The sequence below is a fragment of the Mandrillus leucophaeus genome, unplaced genomic scaffold (assembly GCF_000951045.1).
Source record: "Mandrillus leucophaeus isolate KB7577 unplaced genomic scaffold, Mleu.le_1.0 Scaffold1010, whole genome shotgun sequence".
Lineage (NCBI taxonomy): Eukaryota > Metazoa > Chordata > Mammalia > Primates > Cercopithecidae > Mandrillus > Mandrillus leucophaeus.
The window spans coordinates 90,702-109,992 of NW_012098211.1; the positions used below are offsets into that span (position 1 = coordinate 90,702).

General features: G+C 49.7%; 1 protein-coding gene across 5 annotated transcripts in view; it reads right to left on the reverse strand.

Moving 5' to 3' along the window:
• Window positions 1–9,817: 9,817 nt before the first annotated feature.
• Window positions 9,818–19,291, reverse strand: part of ANXA11 (annexin A11) — a 54,988-nt gene continuing 45,514 nt past the window's right edge. For all 5 annotated transcript variants that reach the window (XM_011975642.1, XM_011975625.1, XM_011975616.1 and 2 more), the window contains 8 exons: window positions 18,695–18,785; window positions 18,188–18,267; window positions 18,003–18,059; window positions 16,608–16,701; window positions 13,781–13,876; window positions 12,646–12,704; window positions 12,323–12,445; window positions 9,818–10,594 (listed from right to left, as the gene is read on the reverse strand). In XM_011975642.1, coding sequence (XP_011831032.1) covers window positions 10,535–10,594; window positions 12,323–12,445; window positions 12,646–12,704; window positions 13,781–13,876; window positions 16,608–16,701; window positions 18,003–18,059; window positions 18,188–18,267; window positions 18,695–18,785 — 660 coding nt within the window. In that variant the 3' untranslated portion in view covers window positions 9,818–10,534. The remainder of the gene's footprint in view (window positions 10,595–12,322; window positions 12,446–12,645; window positions 12,705–13,780; window positions 13,877–16,607; window positions 16,702–18,002; window positions 18,060–18,187; window positions 18,268–18,694; window positions 18,786–19,291) is intronic.

The following is a 19,291-nucleotide window of genomic DNA, read 5'->3' on the forward strand; positions in this document are numbered from 1 at the left end:
AAAAAAAATTTCCTATGAAGTGAAATTCAATGTAAAATTCATCATTTTAACCATTTGAAATTGTACAAGGCTGGGGGCGGTGGCTTACGCCTATAATCCTAGCACTTTAGGAGGCCAAGGTAGGAAGATCACTTGAGCCCAGAAGTTTGAGACCAGCCTGGGCAACATGGTGAAACCCCATTCCTACAAAAATTACAAAAATTAGCCCGGCATGGTGGCGTGTGCCTGTAGTCCTAGCTACTTAGGAGGCTGAGGTGGGAGGATCACCTGAGCCCTGTAGGTCAAGGTTGCAGTGAGCCATGATCATGCCACTGCACTCCAGCCTGGGTGACCTTGTCTCGAAAAAAAAAAAAAAAAAGCCTGGGAGACTTTGTCTCAAAAAAAAAAAAAAAAAATTAAAAATAAATAAATTGTACAAATGCAGTGGTTTCCAGTACATTCAGAAGTTGTGCAGTCATCACCACCAGTTCCAAAATGTTGTTCTCCCTCTAGAAAGAAACTCTGTATCTCTTAAGCAGTCACATCCCATTCCTGCTCTCCCGACTACCCTGGAAACCACTGGTCTCTGTCTTCATGAACTTGCCTATTCTGGACATTTTAAATACAGTAGTCCCGCTTTATCTGTGGTTTCACCTTCCGTGGTTTCAGTTACCTGCAGTCAACCATGGTCCTAAAATATTAAACTCCAGAAATAAACAATATATGAGTTTTCAATTGCACATCATTCTAAGTGGCCTGATGAAATCTCTCGCCATCCCACTTCATCCCACTCTGGACGTGAATGCTCCCTTTGTCCAGCATGGTCCACGCTGTCTACACTTCCTGCCTGTTAGTCACTTAGCAGCCTTCTCAGTTATCAGATCAATGGCCACAGTATCACAGTGCTTGTGTTCCAGCAACACTTCTTTCTCTTAATCAAGACCCAAAGTGGAAGAGCAGAGCTGCTGGCATATGGTTGTTGTTTTTCACGCAACTCTCCCTTCACAGAAGCTGGCATAGTATACTAATTGTTCTATTTTATTCTTAGCTATTGCTGCTAATCTCTTATGGTGCCTCATTTATAAATTAAACTTCATAGGTATGCATGCATAGGAAAAAACATAGTATAATAGGATTAGAGACTATTGTGGTTTCAGGCATCCACTAGGGGTATTGAAATTCATCCCCTGAAGGTAAGGGGGTACTACTGTAAATAGAATCATACAATATGTAGCCTAGCTGTATCTGGCTTCTTTCTCTGAGCATAATGTTTTCAAGGGCCATCTGTATTGTAGCATGTATCTGTACTTCATTCCTTATGAATGAATAATGTTTTATTATATGAATATACCACATTTTATTCTTTTTTTTTCTTTTTTAGACAGAGTCTCACTCTGTCACCCATGCTGTAGTGCAGTGGCATGATCTCAGCTCACTGCAACCTCTGCCTCCCAGGTCCAGGCGATTTCTTGCCTCAGCCTCCCGAGTAGCTGGAATTATAGGTGCACACCACCACGGCTGGCTAATTCTTGTATTTTTAGTAGAGACGGGGTTTCACCATGTTGGTCAGGCTGGTCTCAAACTCCTGACCTCAGGTGATCCGCCTGCCTCGGCCTCCCAAAGTGCCGGGATTACAGGCATGAGCCACTGCACCCGGCCCACATTTTATTCATTTATTCATCAATTGATGGACATTTGGGTTGTTTGCATTTTTTGGCTATTATGAATAATGTTGCTATGAACATCCATATATGAGTTTTTGTGTGAATATTTGTTTTTTAATTTGTTTTGGGTCTATATGTAGGCATGAAATGGCTGAGTCACATGGTAACTGTTAAGTTTAACTTTTTGAAGAACCACCAAACTCTTTTGTATTGCAGCTGTACTATTTCACATTCCCACCTGCAATATTAGCTGTGGCTTATTCATAGATGCATTCTGGCAGGTTGAGACATTTTCCTTCTAGTCTTACTTCGTTGAGTGTTTTTTCAATCACGAAAGGATGTTGGGTTTTTTCAAATGCTTTTTCTGCATCAGTTGAGATGATCATGTGTGATTTTCCCCTTTCATTTTATTAATTACATGCATTACATCTTTTTGGTTTGTTTGTTTTTCTGAGATGGAGTCTTGCTCTGTTGTTCAGGCTGGAGTACAGTGGCACGATCTCAGCTCACTGCAACCTCTGCCTTCCAGGTGCCAGCAATTCTCCTGCCTCAGCCTCCCGAGTAGCTGGGATTACAGGCACCCGCCACCATGCCCGGCTAAGTTTTGTATTTTTAGTAGAGACAGGGTTTCGCCATGTTGGCCAGGCTGGTCTTGAACTTCTGACCTCAGGTGATCTGCCCACCTCGGCCTCCCAAAGTGCTGGAATTACAGGTGTGAGTGAGCCACTGCACTCAGCCTGATTTTCATATATTAAATGACCCTTGCGTTCCTGGGATAAATTTCACTTGGTCATGATGTATAATGCTTTTAATATGCTGCTGGATTTAGTCTGCTAGCATGTTGTTCAGGATTTTTGTTCCTGGACAACATTTCTAGACACCCCTGGGCTGGAAGGGAACCCACTGCCTCGAAGGAAAGGACTCAGTCTTGGCTGCATTCATTGCCTGTTAACTGAGGAGCCCTTGGTCCCTGAATAACCAGCAGAGATACCCGGGTACTATGTTGAGGGCCTTGGGTGAGACTCTGAGTCTTGCTGGTTTCAGGTTCAGATTCAGCCAGCACATTCCCAGCTGTGGTGGTTAAAAGGCGAGATTCTTGCTAGAGAAAAGTGAAAGGAAAAGTAAAGTGGGCTTTGTCTTACACCTTAGGTACTAGCTCAGCCACAGGAGAGTAAAGCACCACATGGTTCTTGGGACTGCCAATTCCAGGACTTGGATGGCATTTATGGACCTACCCTGGGCCAGAAGGGAGCCCACTGCCCTGGAGGGTGAGTCCCATGCCTGGCAGCATTCACCACAAGCTGGTTGAAGAATCCCTGGGCCTTAAGGGAACATCAGCAGCAGTCTGACAGCACTCCCTGTGGCCTGTGGTGGCGGGTGGCCGTGGAGTGAGGCACCTCTGTCTTGGGAAAGGGGAAGGAAGAGAGGGAAGGACTGCATCTTGTGGATTCAGTGCCAGCTCATCTGCAGTATAATAGAACACCAGGTAGACTTCTAAGATTTTTTACTCTAGTTGCTGGCTTCCAGATGGCACCTCTGGGCCCACCTGGGGCCTAGAGGAACTTGCTGTTCTGAAGGGAAGGACACAAGCCTGGCTGGCTCTGCCACCAGCCGATTGTAGAGCCCCAGGGCCTTCAGCAGACATAGGCAGTAGCCAGGGAGTGGTAATAGAAGGCCTTGGGTGAGATCCAGTGCTATGCTGGCTTTCAGGTCTGACCCAGTGCAGTCCTAGTGGTGGTGGCCACAGAGGTGCTTATGTCCTTTCACCCCCAGCTTCAGGTGGCTTAGAACAGAGAGAGGGACTCCCTTTGTTTGGGAGACAGTAAGGGAATAGAACAAGAGTCTCTGTATGGTAATCCAGAGAATCCTGAATCTTGTTCAAGACCATCAAGGCAGTACCTCTATGAGGCTAAAAAAAACCAAAGTGTTATTGGGCTTGCGGTGAATCCTTAAGCAGATACAGCTTAGATCACAACACCCAAGCCATTCAAATATCTGGAAAGCCTTCCCAAGAAGGACAGATACAAACAAGCACAGACTGTGAAGACTACGATAAATACCTAACTCTTCAATGCTCAGACACAGATGAATATCTACAAGTATCAAGCCCACCCAAGATTTTCCTTTCAGCACACTGAATATGTCACCTCATTACCTTCTCACCTCCATAATGTTGGATGAGAAATTGGCTATTAATCTTATTGAAGATTTCTTGTACGTGTCAAGTGGCTCTTTCTGCTTTCAGGATTTGCTTTGTCTTTGGACAGTATGATTGTAACGTGTCTCAATGTCACACTGAGTGTCTCTTTGAGTTGACCCTATTGTAATTCATTGAGCTCTTTGTGTAGATTAATGTCTTTCAGTATGTTTTCAGCCATTGTTTCTTTAAAAATTTCTTCTACATTCACTCTTCTGTGATTCTTATTAGGTGTATGTTGGTACACTTGATGGTATCCTGCAGGTGTCTTAGGCTCAGTTAACTCTGTTGTTGTTGTTGTTGTTTTCTTTCTGCACCTCAGAATAGGTAATCTCAATTGACCTATCTTGAAGTTTGCTGATTTTTTTCTTCTGCCTTTTTAAGTCTGCTTTGGAACCCTTCCAGTGAATTTTTCATTTGTGTACTTCTCAATTCCAGAACTTCTATTTGGTTCCTTTTTATAATTCCAGTCTCTTTATCAATATTGGTGAGATATCATTCTCCTGGTTTCCTCTAGCCCTTTGACCTTTTTGAAAATAATTGACTTAAAGTCTTGCCTGTTAAGTCCAATGTCTGAGCTTTCCTCAGTTTCTATTAGCAGATTTTTTTTCTATGTATGAGCCATACTTTCTTTGCATACCTCGTAATTTTTGTTGAAAACTGGACATTTTGAATATTATTTATAACGTAGCAAGTTTGGAAATAAAATTATTCCTCCACTGTGTCACCTAGGCTGGAGTGCAATGGCAGGATTATGGCTCACTACAGCCTGGACCTCCCAGGTTCAGGTGATCCTCCCACCTCAGCCTCCTGGGCAGCTGGGACTATAGGTGTGTGCCACCAGGCCCTGCTAATTTTTAGTATTTTTTGTAGAGATGGGGTTTTGCCATGTTGCCCAGGCTGGTCTCGAAGTCCTGGGTTCAAGTGATCCACCTGCCTCAGTCTCCCAAAGTGCTGGGATTACCGATGTGAGCCACTGTGCCCAACCTATTATTTTCTTGAACTATGTTTTTAGTTTTTTCGTTTGTATTCTTTGTCAGGTGTGACCACTAAGTCTCTGGTTAGCTTAGTGGTCAGCTAGTGATTCAAAAGATTTCTTTTGAACAACAAAAAGCCTCCTAGTATTTGCAGATGTGTTCTGTGTCGGGACACACGTTTCAACTTTCACCCATGCAGTTTATAACTATGCCTTAGCCTTCACTTCCTGCGTGCACAGACCCTGAAGGTCAGGCAGAGGTGACAGCATAGGGCCCTCTCAAGTCTTTTCAAGCACATGCCCAGCCCTAGGCATGTGTATGGCCTTCTAGATTCCCAGGAATATGTGGAAGCTCTTTAAAGTCCTCATTCTCCCTCAAAGAATCTTACTTCCTAGACTTTCCTCCTGAAACTTTTCAATTTGTCTCCTGTTTGCTCCAAATGTTATTCCTTTCCCTGGGCATGAGCCACTAATACATTGACCTTGAAATGTCTTTCCAGGCTGCCATCTTCACTTTGGGAGAGTTCCAAATTAGGCAAAATAAAAGCAAGGCATTTGAACCAGTCCTTCAGGGAGCAACCTGACAAATCAAAATAAACACACTTCTTGAGAATAAGGTCTAATCTGCTACCTCCAGTGACAGGAACCTATACAGGGAATGAGGGATATTGTTTTTGATGCTGCTGCCATGCTGGGGAGTGGGGGTTGGGGCCAGTGTAAGCTACAACACAACAAAGCTCTCTTACTAAATCCAGCTTTTATTCTTAGGTATTCACCTGATTGCTGTAAACTTTCAATTCGTTTCCAGAATTCCCATACATTTGTTTGAGTTTTTGCCACCTTATTTGCTGCTTTTGTGGAAGGACAGACTTGTAGAATTTTCTATTCCATTTCGTTGACCACATTAAAGTTGTAGAAGCTCTCCTCTAGTCTACCCTTCATTTTATAGGGTCAGAAAGATGGGAAGTGACTTCTCCAGGGTCACAGTAAATCAGTAGCTGAGCTGAGATCAGAATAAGGATGCCTGACTCTCACGTCAGAGCTCTTTCTGCTTCAGGACTTCATCAGCTCTTAGTGTTGAGAAGGAGTCAGGCTCAGGCTAAACACCAATATTAGGCAGCTTTCCAAGGAGCAGGGGCTGAAGGTAAGAGTCCTTGGTATACCTGGTGGGCTTAACTGACTCCTTTACTGACAGGGGACCCTATATGAGGCCAGGTTGGGGACTGAGTAATGATGTCCCTGTCCCTTAGAAAAACACAGGCAGAGAGCTTTCCGATTTGATGGGGGTGAAAATGTAAACCTTTATCTGTCTGAGGACATTTAGCTTGATCTGTTTCTAGGTCTCATTCCACTCCATCTCAGCCAGGGCAGGAAAGAGCCTACAGTAGAAATAAGGGGCCAAGTCCTAAGCTAGGACTGTAATTCCCTGCCAAGGCCAACAGAACATGGGCATGGCATGGCATTAAACCACCACTTTGACTGTGGGCACCTGCAAAGGTTCATCTTTCAGCTCCCTCTTCCCAAAGCTAGGAGTGCCTCATCTCATCTCTCATCGTGACCTGACTGAATTCCAGAGTCTGCCATCTGCTCATCTGCCCTCTGGAGGAACACCTCGACTTTTGGGGAGTTCTCTGTGTGAGCACAGTAGTATTTAGATAAACATTAGATTACAGAGGGTTACAGACGCAGTTTCCCAGCCCCTACACCTGCTCAAAATGTGTGAGGGTCTGACCCCAGAAACTGCTCTTTTTTAGCAAGCTCCTCTGATGATCGCGATACACACTGAGGCTTGAAAACCACCACTTCGGGATCATCTACCCAGCCACAGGGTGAGCACTCCAAAGTTTCTTTCTTAAATTTTGCATGAGACAAATGCCATCAGGACTAGGGGAGGCGAGCGAGGCCATTTGTCTCAGGTGCAAAACTAGTTAATAGTGTTTCTTCCAGTGCCCCCACGGCTGCTGAAAATTCTCTCAGGGCTGAATTCATCTAGTGCTTCACCCTCCACTTGCTATTTTAGAAGTCAGATTAGATGTGTAGCATGAACTGGCCTTGACTAACATATTCAGGAGGCAGGAAAAAACCCATTGTGTTCTATCCCAGAAAGATGACCTGTAAGGCTGCATGTCTTTCTCCCTATCTTTTTTGTCGTAAGCATAATAAACAGTGTCGATCCCAGCCTCCCACTGACCTTGGAAGGCAGGAGGTGCCTTTGCCTCTACAAAGATCATGAGGCATTCATGAAGTCCTCTAGCCCATACTCAACATGGGTTGGACCCCTTGGGAATGACCATGAGGGCAGGGAGAGGAACAGGAAGGCAGGGAGAACCAGGACTGGGACAGACAGAGGTGTCAGTATACCAAATGTCACGCCCAGGGTCAGGTTCCAGCCCATGCTGAGGTTCGAGGGGAGTGGGTGGATGGGCGATAGCTGAAAGAAAACTTGGCGGGCCGTACGCAGGTAAAATGTTAGTTTTATTCAGCAGCTATCTCACCAGCAGCTCTCACACTGTCCACCTTTACCTTGGCTGTCTTCTCCAGATCTGCGGCTCCTCTCAGCAGCCAGCTCTGCGGCTCCTGCAGCCGCCATGCTTGCAGGTGCACTCCCTGGCCTGCAAGGCCAGCTACAGGGTCAGTGGCTTAACTCCCCATCTGGGCACAAGCCAAGCCGTGTCCTGGCTCCCCTCTATCTGCCAGATGGTCGCTCTCCCTTACAGTGGTCAGTAGCTTCACTCTCTGGGTGCCAGTGCATGCCATGTGCAGCCATGCCCATCCAAGCCCAAGAACGTCTGTACAGCGTCAGCAGGGCAGTTATACCTTTTCCAAACAATAGTGGCTTTGAACCAAGTATGAACTTACACAAACAGGTTACATAACAAGTGGAGTACACGCCTGTGACCAAAACTCGTTGAGTCACTCTGGCCTGGATGTCCACCTTGGTCTTATTTCTTGACCAAAGCACATCCACGTACCGTACAACAGGTGGTCCCCAAGTGTGTAGACCAGGGTCTCAAACCCAAAGGCCTGCAGGAGCCAAATGGGTAACATGGGCTCAGTGTAACACAAGAGGGAACCTATGGTAAATAAGGGGTACAGGCCTAAAGCGGCAGCTGCAACTCAGCTCTAGCCATGTAGGAATGCAAGTCCCGTGGTGCCAGAATTTCTGAGTTTTCAAGAGAAGCCAGAATTCCAGATTTTTAAAAATATGAAATCTCTCAATGTTTAAATGTTGGCAACAAATTCAAATGTCTAAAAACACTTTGGAAGCCAAAGTAAATGTGTCTGTAAGTGCAAAATTGCCTGCTGGGCACCAGGCTGGGAACTTTGGAGTAAACAGGGCAAGGCAACATCACAGAATATGGTCACATCAGAGCACATTGGTTCTAGGCCCCATCACAACTCAGAAGGCCACCTGGGTCACCTTGAGTTCATGGCAAGTTGTATATGGCAAGCACCCCATCCCATCAGGCAAGTCCCACCTGGCACCCAAGGGCAAGGGGCCTGCCCCAGCAGAGGAGTTCTTGGGAGGGCAGCAGGGATGGGGCTTCAGCTCGGGCTTCAGGCATGGACTGTGATGCAGATCTGACGTGTTGACCAGGACCTGCCATCAATCCCAGGTAGACCAGGCTAGTTCTCAGCTCATGGCTGCTCCACACCCTTTGGATGTCATTCTTCCTCTATGTTTAAGGGGCAGTACTAAAGCAAAGGTCTGCAGATGAGCTACTCCCTGGGGCTCCTGCCAGGACCCAGCAGGCTTGATCTAGCCTAGTCTCTCTGGATTCTGTCATTTCTTTTTGTTTTTTTCTCATTTGAGACAGGGTCTCACTCTTTTGTCCAGGCTGGAGTGCAGTGGTGTAACCACAGCTCACTACAGCCTCCATTTCTTGGGCTCTAGGGATCTTCCTGCCTCAGCCTCCAGAGTAGCTGACTACAGGGAATGCACTACAATGACAGGTACTTTTTTTTTTTTTTTGAGACGGAGTCTCACTCTGTCCACCCAGGCTAAAGTGCAGTGGTGTGATCTCAGCTCACTACCACCTCTGCCTCCTGGGTTCAAGTGATTCTCCTGCCTCAGCCTCCTGAATAGCTGGGATTACAGCCACCATGTGCTACCATGCCTGGCTAATTTTTGTATTTTTAATAGAGACGGGGTTTCACCATGTTGGCCAGGCTGGGTCTCAAACTCCTGACCTCAGGTGATCTGCCCACCTCAGCCTCCCAAAGTGCTGGGATTACAGGCGTGAGCCACCATGCCTGGCCAAATTTTTTACTAGAGACAGGGGTCTCGCTATGTTGGACAGGCGAGTCTTGAACTCCTGAGCTCAAGTGATCCTCTCACCTCAGCTTCCCAAAGTCCTTGTATTACAGGCATGAGCCACAGTGCCTAGTCGATTCTCTCTTTTCTAAACCTCAACACAGGAGGTTGGAAAAGCAGTGAGTAGAGACCCCTGATGCAAGGCAAGCTCTAGCTTCTGGACATGACACTGTAATTCTCAGAAACTCTCTTATGGATTCTCTCCCCCACACCACCAACCAAGGGGCACGGGGTCCCCAGAGACCAGAGCCAGGACCCCCTTTCAGCCTGGAGGCACCCTGAGGGGAGGTGCTGGTCTTGTGACTCTCTGGGTTGTCTCCATCCTTCTCTCTGGCCCCCGTCGAGGGGCACCAGGAATTAGCACACACCCTTCTTCCCGCCTGGGACCTGGGTTAAGGACTACAGTTTTCCTACCACACCTTCAGTGGACTTCACTGCACCTGCAACCAACCAAGATCCCTTTGCCTTTCAGGTGTCTGGGTGCCCTGCATGGATTTCGGGAACCTCCCTTCCCATGTCCTTACAATGAGTCCCCGCAAACTATTGTATGCTCAGGGTTTCCTGCACACAAATCTCTATCTAAGGTTACATGAATTTTCACTGGCTGATAAGGCGAGAACTCTGAGCCACAGGGCATAATCAAGCAGAAGAAAACAAGTTGGTACCAGGAAGACACTTCCAGAACATTCCAGAGCTGGCTGGCTTTTAATGTGGAAACAAGTTTTGGCTACAGACATTCAGGTTTAAGGCACATTCCACAAATTACAAGAAGCCCCGTCACTGACAGGGAACTGGCTTTGTTCTCGTGGTTTCTGCAAGGAAGATGGAACGAATGACTTTCTGGCCCTTTTTTTTTTTTTTTTTTTCTAAAAAGGAGTGAGTTTGGCAGTAACAAAGCTTGTGACACACTCACCAGATGCACAGGCTACCCTCCCAGGCATGCTTCCCTTTCTCTCCTCAGCGAGGACACGGCACTTCACCCAACCAGTTGCCCTCAACAGAAATGTGTACGCAGCAAACAGACTTCTATGCATCTGTCTGGCAATGATCGTAAGAAAAGAAAATATGCCTCCAAATAAAAATACACAATTAAATGACGAAATGAAGCCAAGTCTTAGCCACAGGCAAAGGGGAATGATTGCATGAGTCAGAAAAATGAAACATCTACTTCAGCAGCAAGAGGCTGTGAGGGCTGGGGTAGAAAAGGCATCCTGAGAGAGTTCTAGACTGACCCAGGTCCTGTGGCACAATATACAGGTCAGGAGGGGTGGAGGACAGGCCTAGGCTCTAGGACGGTGCATCTCGGGGCTATTTGTGGATTTGTTAGAAACAGACATTCTTTTGGCCTTTTCCTGGCACCACTGTTGCCCGCAGGTGGGCAGAAGTGAGCCACCAGTCACCATTCAGTCATTGCCACCACAGATCTTCAGCAGAATCTTCCGGTAATCCCCTGAAGTATCTCCCTGGCCACAGAAACAAGGAAGACATCCGTTAAGGGAGGTACGGTCACTTTCAGCCTTCTGGCTCCTGATTTTCAGCCCTGAGCACCCTTATAGGGAGGAAGCCCCATCCTGGGGAATTTTCCCCTGCTGCAGGTCGTGCAGCAGGTGGCACAGACCTTAAAAAATGGAATTTAGCCTTCCCCAGGCCCCCATTAGAAGACGGAAAGCAGCACTCACCACAACTATCCAAGTCAAATGAATATCCACAAAAAAAATATATAATCACCCTAAAAACCACTTCCCAGGGCTAACCAATACTGCTCTTTTCCCAGTGCATTTATGCTGCCTTAAATTGGGGTTACCAATGTAACGCAACACAGTGTCCTGCTTAGGAAACGCAATCTCCTCACACATGACTGTCCAGTGGAAGGCTCCGACCTCCCAGTCCCAGGGATCTCCTCTGTCTGAGGCCACTACGCTTACTCCAAGAGTGCAGGCTCGGCTTGGCTCATTTTTAATCATTTCCTTTCACCCTAAGCAACTTGAGGGCAAGGCATGTGGCTTCTTCCAGATGTCCACAGCCTGCTGGCACGCAGGAGATACTCTGTAAAGAATTATTAACCCTTTTTTTTTTTTTTTTTTGCGATGAAGTCTCACTCTGTCGCCAAGGCTGCAGTGGAATGGCCTGATCCCGGCTCACTGCAACCTCTGCCTCCCGGGTTCAAACAACTCTCCTGCCACAGCCTCCCGAGTAGCTGGGATTACAGGCACAGGTCACCACGCCCAACTAATTTTGTATTTTTAGTAGAGACAGGGTTTTACCATGTTGGCCAGGCTGGTCTCGAACTCCTGACCTCAAGTGATCCACCTGCCTCAGCCTCCCAAAGTGCTGGGATTACAGGCGTGAGCCACTGTGCCCAGCCTAGAATTACTAATTCTCTAGCAACGGCTTCATTCATACAGCCAAGGAAACAAAGTAAGCTTCCTGTGATGACATGCCCACCATCATTAAATGCTACTGAGTCTAAGGTGGGAGGATGTGGTCCCCATAGTGCAATTTCAAGGCTCGCATGAGATCAGAATTTGAGTGTTAGACCATGTAGCTGAGAATGTATTTTGTCAGACTGGCTCTGCCGCACAGCGATGCAAGAGTGGCTAGTGTTTAATAGACACCTGACCTGCACCGCCTCACTCAATACTCACAACATTCCTGGGAAGGAACAATTATTTTCTCATCTTAAAGACAATGGAGCTGGGGTTCAGGGAGGTTTAAGGAAGCTGTTCAAGGTCACACAGTTAGCAAGTAGAAAAGCTGGACTCCAAGTGGCGTGACCCCCACGGCCTTCGCTCTGAACAGCCTTACTATGTGGCCTATGCCATAAAGCTGAGTGCAAGAAGTGCTTTGTCAGCAAGTGAGAGCAGAGCTCCACAGAGCCTTTGGGACATGAGTTCTCACTGACAGCTCAAGGAATCACAGGGTGGTTGGGACGCTGAAGGTCGTGGTCAAGGTTGAGGAGGTCCCGAGTGTTCTCTGATGCTGCTGGGGGATGCAAGGTGGGGATGACAGCAAGGTCATGACCCACCTGCCCTCAGAAGTTTAGTGGCAACGGGATGAGCAAGTCTGAGGTCCATAAACAAGATGCCCACACACAGCACAGAGGCCAAGCATACGGCCACTCTAAGGAGGGAGGTTCCACAGGTGACTGGGATGCCAAAAGGGAGCCCAGTCTGCCTGCAGCAGGGCCATACCGAGATGTCGTGGTACAGCGACTTGCCGTACATCCGCTTATACTCCGATCTGATGTCCAGGAGGTCAGTCTCACTGCGAGACACCATGATGCGAATCAGGGTCCGGTCCTTTGTTCCTGCCCCCTAAAGAGAGTCCCCCCAAGAGCATGAGCACCAGGCCTCCTCACCTGCCCACCCGCCCTGGGCCTTCCAGTCCCCTCCCTACCCAAGTCCTCAGAACTCTCGGCTGAGATTTGGCTCTCCCCAGGCCTTCTACCCTCAGCCCTTGGACCTAGGCACAAGCAGGGCTAAGGTATCGCAACCTGCACATGGAAGTTACATACCCTCATGGCTTTGTTGAGCCTCTCCGCAAAGAAGGCTGGGGTGTTCTTGAGACATTTCACTAGAAGAGAGAAACTCAGCATAACCAGATCTGCAGAAAATTTTCAGCCCAAGAAGGGCATGGAGTCTACAAGTGTCCTCTTAGAGGCCCAGATGTCAAATCCATCACTGCATCCATCTTTTCTCCTCTTCCTTCTGTTCCAGGCTCAACTATCCCATGATCTTGGCTCCAGCTCTTCGGAACAGAAACACGCAGAGTCTGGACACCAACCCACCCTCTTTCCTGGCAACCACCGTGATGAAAGGACCAAGAGTCAGAGGGGCGGGGGTCTTAGTGGGGCAAGGAGCTGCAGATGGTGACGAGGAACTGCGCTGCTGCTCAGGCAGGAGGGGCAGACTGGAGAGGCCATGACCCTCATGGAGAAACTGTGGCCGAGTGGAATGCGCATCTCCCTAGGCTTCCCAGGTCACGAGACCTACTGTGGGGGGCAGGCAGGGAAATGAGGATTTTCCATTTCTCCCATCCAGAAAACTCTAAAAAAAAGCATAATGAAAAAAGGGGCAGACTGATTTTCCCAGGTGAGTAGAAAGAGGGGTTGTGAGGGCCTCAGGGCGGGGACCCAACTCCGCACAGTGGGAGGGACCTGGAGCCCACCGGGCCCTGCTAGAGGACATGGGCAATGTAAGAGGCACACTACCATCCCGGAGCCAAGCCAGCTTTCCTCAGCATGGGCCTGTTTCGCTGTTGCAAGTAAAAATCTTTCCACGTGTTTCCATCACAAACATCTGACAACTGCCTGCAGGGATGTATTTTTAGAGGAAACTTGGCAGGATATGAGTCATACTTCTCCGGGAGAGCAGCTGGATGCCCTCCCACTAATACCCACACTGCAGTTCCCTTCTCCAGAGCTGCACCACAAACACACACAAGACACCTCCAGGACAGCTAGGGGTTCAACTGCACAGGGACCCGGGAAGCGGCATGACTTCCCAGCATCTGGACACTCTGGGTTGAGTGATCTTGGATCCTGTGGTCCTTTCACGATGTCACCCATCAGCTGGAGGACAGGCGAACAGCCTGAACACTTACGACACGTTAGCCCCTGGACGGTGGGCAGGCAAACCTGAGACACTTACCCACAGCCAGCATGCCCTGCTCCAGATCCCCGGACATCTCGCGGCAGATGCTCTTCTCAATGTCCCGGCCTGTCATTCTCTGGTACTCATTGAAAACTAGGGGGATGACAGAGGCTTATTTTATGAACTGAAATGTGTCTCCTCAAAGTTCATATGTGGAAGTCCCAACTCCCAGGACTTCAGAATACAACCGTAGTTGGAGATAAGATTTTTAAAGAGGTAATTAAGTTAAAACATGCTGCTAGGGTGTACCCTAATCCAATCCGCCTGGTCTCCTTAGAAGAAGAGATTAGGACACACAGAGACCTCAGGGATGTGCACATGCAGAGGGAAGACCCTGTGAGCACACTGATTGCCACGAAGAGGCCACGGAGAAACCGGCGCCCCACTCTAGGACATTCGGCCTTCAGAACTGCAACAAAATGAACGTCTGTTGCTTAAGCCACCCAGTTTGTGGTGTTTTGTCATGGCAGCATGAGCAGACTAACAGAGGACTCACGTGAGGTGGCCTCTGCCCCCAAATCCCCCGCCTCCCACTCTGCTCCCACACCCTGCACGTCCCCAGGCCTGCCTAGCGCTCAAGGAAGCCAGAGATTTCATCACAAGTCACACATACCACCTGATGTCCCTCTCTGTGTGGTCCTTTTCTCAGGACTGCCAATCTACTTAAGCAAATCGCACCTTAACACCCCTCCAGGGCCCACTCCCACGCACCCCAACACAGTGTCCCCTCTTCTCAAATCCCCCACACCTGCAGTCTCTGCCATTCCTTGGCTTTATTCATGCATCCATCTGTCTTCCTCAGCCTGCCTGGGAGCTGAGGCCCAGCCTGCCCCAGCCAATCTGGCTTTTTCTGCCCACCCCTGCCAGCCCAGCTCGATCTAGGACACGCAAAGCACCCATGGGAGTGGACGGCTGGCTCCTAGAGAGGCAGGCAGCATGATGGAAACCTGGGTCCTGACTCCAGCTCTGACCCAGGACATAAAACTCTCCTTCCCCAGCCTGAGTCTCAGCTTCCATTTGCATATTAAAGTCCTGATTTCTGCTCTATCTGTATCTATCTCAATATCTTCTTCAAATCAGCTCCTCTTTTCTCCTAAGTAATGTTTGTGAAGCCATGGGCTTGATGCACTACTTACATGTTCTGTACTCATTAAAAGAAATAATGATTAAGATGAAAATGCATTCACTCAGGCTCCATTACAGGATAGTGCAGAGGTTAAAAAGTGTGCTCTGGGGTCGGGTGGCCTGGGTTCAAATCCCAGCTCAGCTGTTACTAGCTGTGCACCCCCACTTCCCTACCACCTTGTGCCTGCTTCCACAGCTGCAAATGGGGAGAGCTACAGTGCCTGTTGTGTGCAGCACAGAGCAGTTGCTGGGTTTTCATCCTCACTGCCCATTGGAGCAGCCCTGGCCACAGCCCACCAGTTGCTCAGTGTGGTCACCATCCTCTGTCCTTGCCTGCCACCTCACACTGGCCTCTAGGACCCCCTTCCTCTGGGTCCTCCTACCTCCCTAGCGGCTCCTTCTTAGTCTCCTCACACAGGTGGGCTCCCCAGTCTCCCTCCCGAGGGGACCTCCTGCAGTCCCAGAGCCTCGGATACCTTCGATTACTCACAGTTCCCTTACCTTTCATGTCCAGGCCAGACCTCTTCTGACCTCCACACTCAGCAACCCAGCAGCCTCCCTGCAGCTCCACCCTGCAGGCACCTAAAGCCAGCTCCACCTACAGTTGCCCCTGTCTCAGTTGAGGGCCATTCTCCCACTGCTTGCCCTAAAGAAACCCTGTGTAATCCTCAACCCCTCTCTCCCCCACACGCCACGTGTCCAATTCATCAGCTAACATGGCCAGAACCTGACACCTCCTCACCACAAGCCCCTACCACCACCGTTCCTTCCCTGGGTCCCTGCAGCAGCCTCCCGATAGGCTTCGCTGCTTGGCCTTGCACCCTTCACTCCATTCTCCGCACCACAGCCAGGGATTCTGCATAGCCTCCTCTGCTCAGAGCCCTCCATTGGCTTCCTATTTTGCTCAGGATAAATACCCAACTCCAGGAAGTCATCAGCAGGGCCCTCTCCCCTCTCTGCCCTCATCTTCCACTCCTCTCGCTCACTCCACTGCTCCACATGGTCCCCCTTCACTGTTCTCAGTCGTGCTGGGAGGCCCAGGCAGGCCTCTGCCCCTGCATCTCCTTTAGGTTTTTAAATCAAATGTCCTGACCTCAGTGGGGACTGGCCCAAGCACCTCCTGGTGGACCCTACCATCACTCCCTACCTGTTTCCAGCTGTTTTTTTCTACAGAAGTTACTATCTGATACAGATTTGATTTCATTGCTGTTTACTGTCTGTCTCCCCAAATGAGAAGGTGCAGCCCATGGAACACAGACTCTGCAGTGCCCTGCCCCCCACCGTGGCCCCACACCTGCTCCACCACCTGATGGACTGACCCATAGGGAAGTGAGATTTACATCTGTTGAATGAATGAGTAAATGAATGGCACCCAGTATTATTGCTATCACTGCTTCTTATGCCAGGCTTTGGAAAACACTGGATTGGGTGCTCCCGAAGGACTCTCCCAACTCTGACATTCCACATTCCCACGTACGAAGATACCAAGTTTCTACACCGGTGGAACCTCCAGAACTGGATGTTTGCAGAACTCAGGAAACCCTCTGACAGTGTCTTTTAAATCCCCACCAGGGGGCTTTTTTGAGGAGGCGAAAGCCCCATGCAGGGAGGAACTGCCAAGTGTTCCCATAGCTTTGTTTCCCCACAATCCCGACTGCCCTCAACTAACTGGCCTCAGGGGGACCCTGGCCTGACTTACCTGCCACCAGGTGGGCCCGGCTCCGGGAGCACAGAACTGCATTGAACTTGGACTCGTCTGTTCCCAGGCGGTTCTCCCCGGCCGCATAGAGTTCCTGGAGAGAGAGGAAGATGTACATGCGGCACAGGCCACACCCAGATCCCAGGCCCAGGTCACCCAGGAGAGCCTGGTAAACTTCTGAAGGTTTGAGCCTAAAGTATTTGCCAATTTGCAAAACTAGATGGCCTCTAATGTGCCTGCTAGGCCTCAGGTAGCAGCCCTGAAAAAGAGCAGAAAGCAGCAATCAGGGGCTGAGATCCCACAGGTCAAGATGACGCCAAAGCAGGTCTGGACTGAGAAGGCAGAGCACGAGACAATTTCTGCCCCGCTAAAACTGGCATGCAAAACTCTCGCTGGAGCAAAAGCCAGAGCCCTGAGCCCCAGGGGTGTCCAGCTCTGACTCCCAGAATGGGAATGGATGTCACCAGCCAGAGAGACACTGAATAAGGCAGACCCCTGCAGGAGCAGCAGGGCAGAGACCAGGGCAGAGGCAGGTGCTAACTGGGCACGGAGGACCGAGCCAGGGGTATAGGCCCTTGTCCGGGCTCTGCCTCTAGCTTTCAGTTAGGAACAGTGCTCAACTTTTTTGAGCCTCAGTTTCCTCATCTGGAAAGCAAAAGGACCAGTCCAGAGGAGTAGCTCTCCTCCAGTCCTAACAAGGGGGCACTCCTTGGGGTCTCATTCCAAACCCGCAGATGGTAGAGATAATTAGACCACTGGCAGCTCCTGGTGAATGCCCTGCCATGGATGACAAGGGCAGTGAAGGGGGACAGAGAGGTATGGCTAACTCTGCCCCATCAGGAAGTCATGGCTCTGCCCTGCCATAACACTACAGTTGAAATTCATTAGTGGGAAACCCAAACTTTTTGAGAGAGTAGCTCCGATGCCTGGACTTTGCTTGGACTTTTCCCCTTTTGTCTGCAACTCACAAGGTGGACAACAACAGAATTCTAAGGCTGCTCAACTAATGTGGCAGCTGGTTTCTAGGCTCAAACCCTCAAAAAACTAATAGGCAAGTGCAAATTCTGCCCCTTTGCAAACAATGGTATGTGCAACTAAACATGGGGAAAGTACGCAGTCGCACGAAATCCCACATCCAAAACCGTGATCTATCAACTGCTGAAATACTAATTATCTCACATGTTCCTTCCCGTAGGTGGGGAAGGTGAAGCCCAGGAGGTCAGACGACCTGCTCTAGGTCATACAGTTGAGCAGTTCAGCACGTCTGAAACTCGCGGCATCTGCAACCCACTGCTTATCTATTGTTCTTTCCACCCTAGGGCACCTCTCTCAGGAAGCAAGAAAGCGAGGTACACCCTGCTTTAGGAAGTCCAGGGGCTTGGCCATCACACTCACCTGGGCATCTCTCTGGGCGAGGGACATGTCCACATTTGTGCTTTCATCACGGTTTCCCTGAAAGGAAGCAGGTGTATGGTCAAGCCCACTCCTTCCCCATTTCTTTTCCCTTTCCTCATTGCTGAGATCCCATCTCTTTGACTTCCATGGCTTGGGAGCCCCGAGCCCTGTCATGGGAAAAGTACCTGAGAGAGAGAGATGAGGAGCCGCTGGAAGTGCCCTGATGTGTCGCTTCGAATGGCCTCTTCCAGGGTCTTTTTGAATTCTGAAAGGGAGAAGCAAGGAAAGTCCACCCTGTAGCTCTGTTTATGGAGCTGCCCATTGCAAAACACTGTAGTGGGGAGAATAAGGCTGGAGGTCTCGGCTCAGGCTCGAGAGAGCAAACAGCCCACATGGCCCTCCAGGGATATACAAGCCTGTGACCTCCACGCTGACCTGGGCTCTAGTCAGCCCGGCCCAAACCACATCCAGGTTTCCCCTGGCGCTCCCTTACTTTAGTCATTTGCACCATGTATACACAGAAGGAAGGGCTGGGTCTTGGGTCAAAGCCCCGTGTGTTGGGGGTGGCAGAAGATAGGTTGAGAAGAAGGCCAGGAAGGAGTAAGAGGCCCTAGGAGAGAGTGTGGCCATAGCCCCAAGAGCACAGAGATCTGCAGAGGGCAGAGGGAAGAGGGCAGAGGGAGTGGTGTCACCTGCTTTGTAGGCTCTGTTTAATTCTCGGATGTGCTCATTGCTGCGGGAAGCGAGGATCTCAATCAGGCAGGCTTCATCAGTGCCAACCCCCTGCAGGGGCAGAGAATACAACCAACCATGCGCTTGTTACAGCAGCCTCACCAGCACCTGGGAAGGACAGTGGGGGCCATGCTGCTGCCCGGACCCCAGGGCCAAACCCCAGCAACAGAGGCCCCTGACACACAGACATACCCTCCAGCTACTCCCAGGCTTAAGGGAGTCAGCTCCTCTCCACAGCCCGGGCAAGCACACTGACAGTGGCAGCAGTGATGAATAGGGTTCACACAAAGGGCACGCCCATGTATCAGAAAACTGAGCATCAGAGAGGGGTACTGGCTGGTCCAAGGCCACACAGTAAATGGTTGGGTTACACACAGGCCTGCAGGACTGTACTGCCTGCCCTAGCGCACAGGGTGCACACAGAGCTGCGGGACTGCGCTGCCTGCCCTCGCCCGCGGGGTGCACACAGAGCTGCGGGACTGCGCTGCCTGCCCTTGCCCGCGGGGTGCACACAGAGCTGTGGGACTGCACAGAATGGACAGGATCCGCCCCTCAGT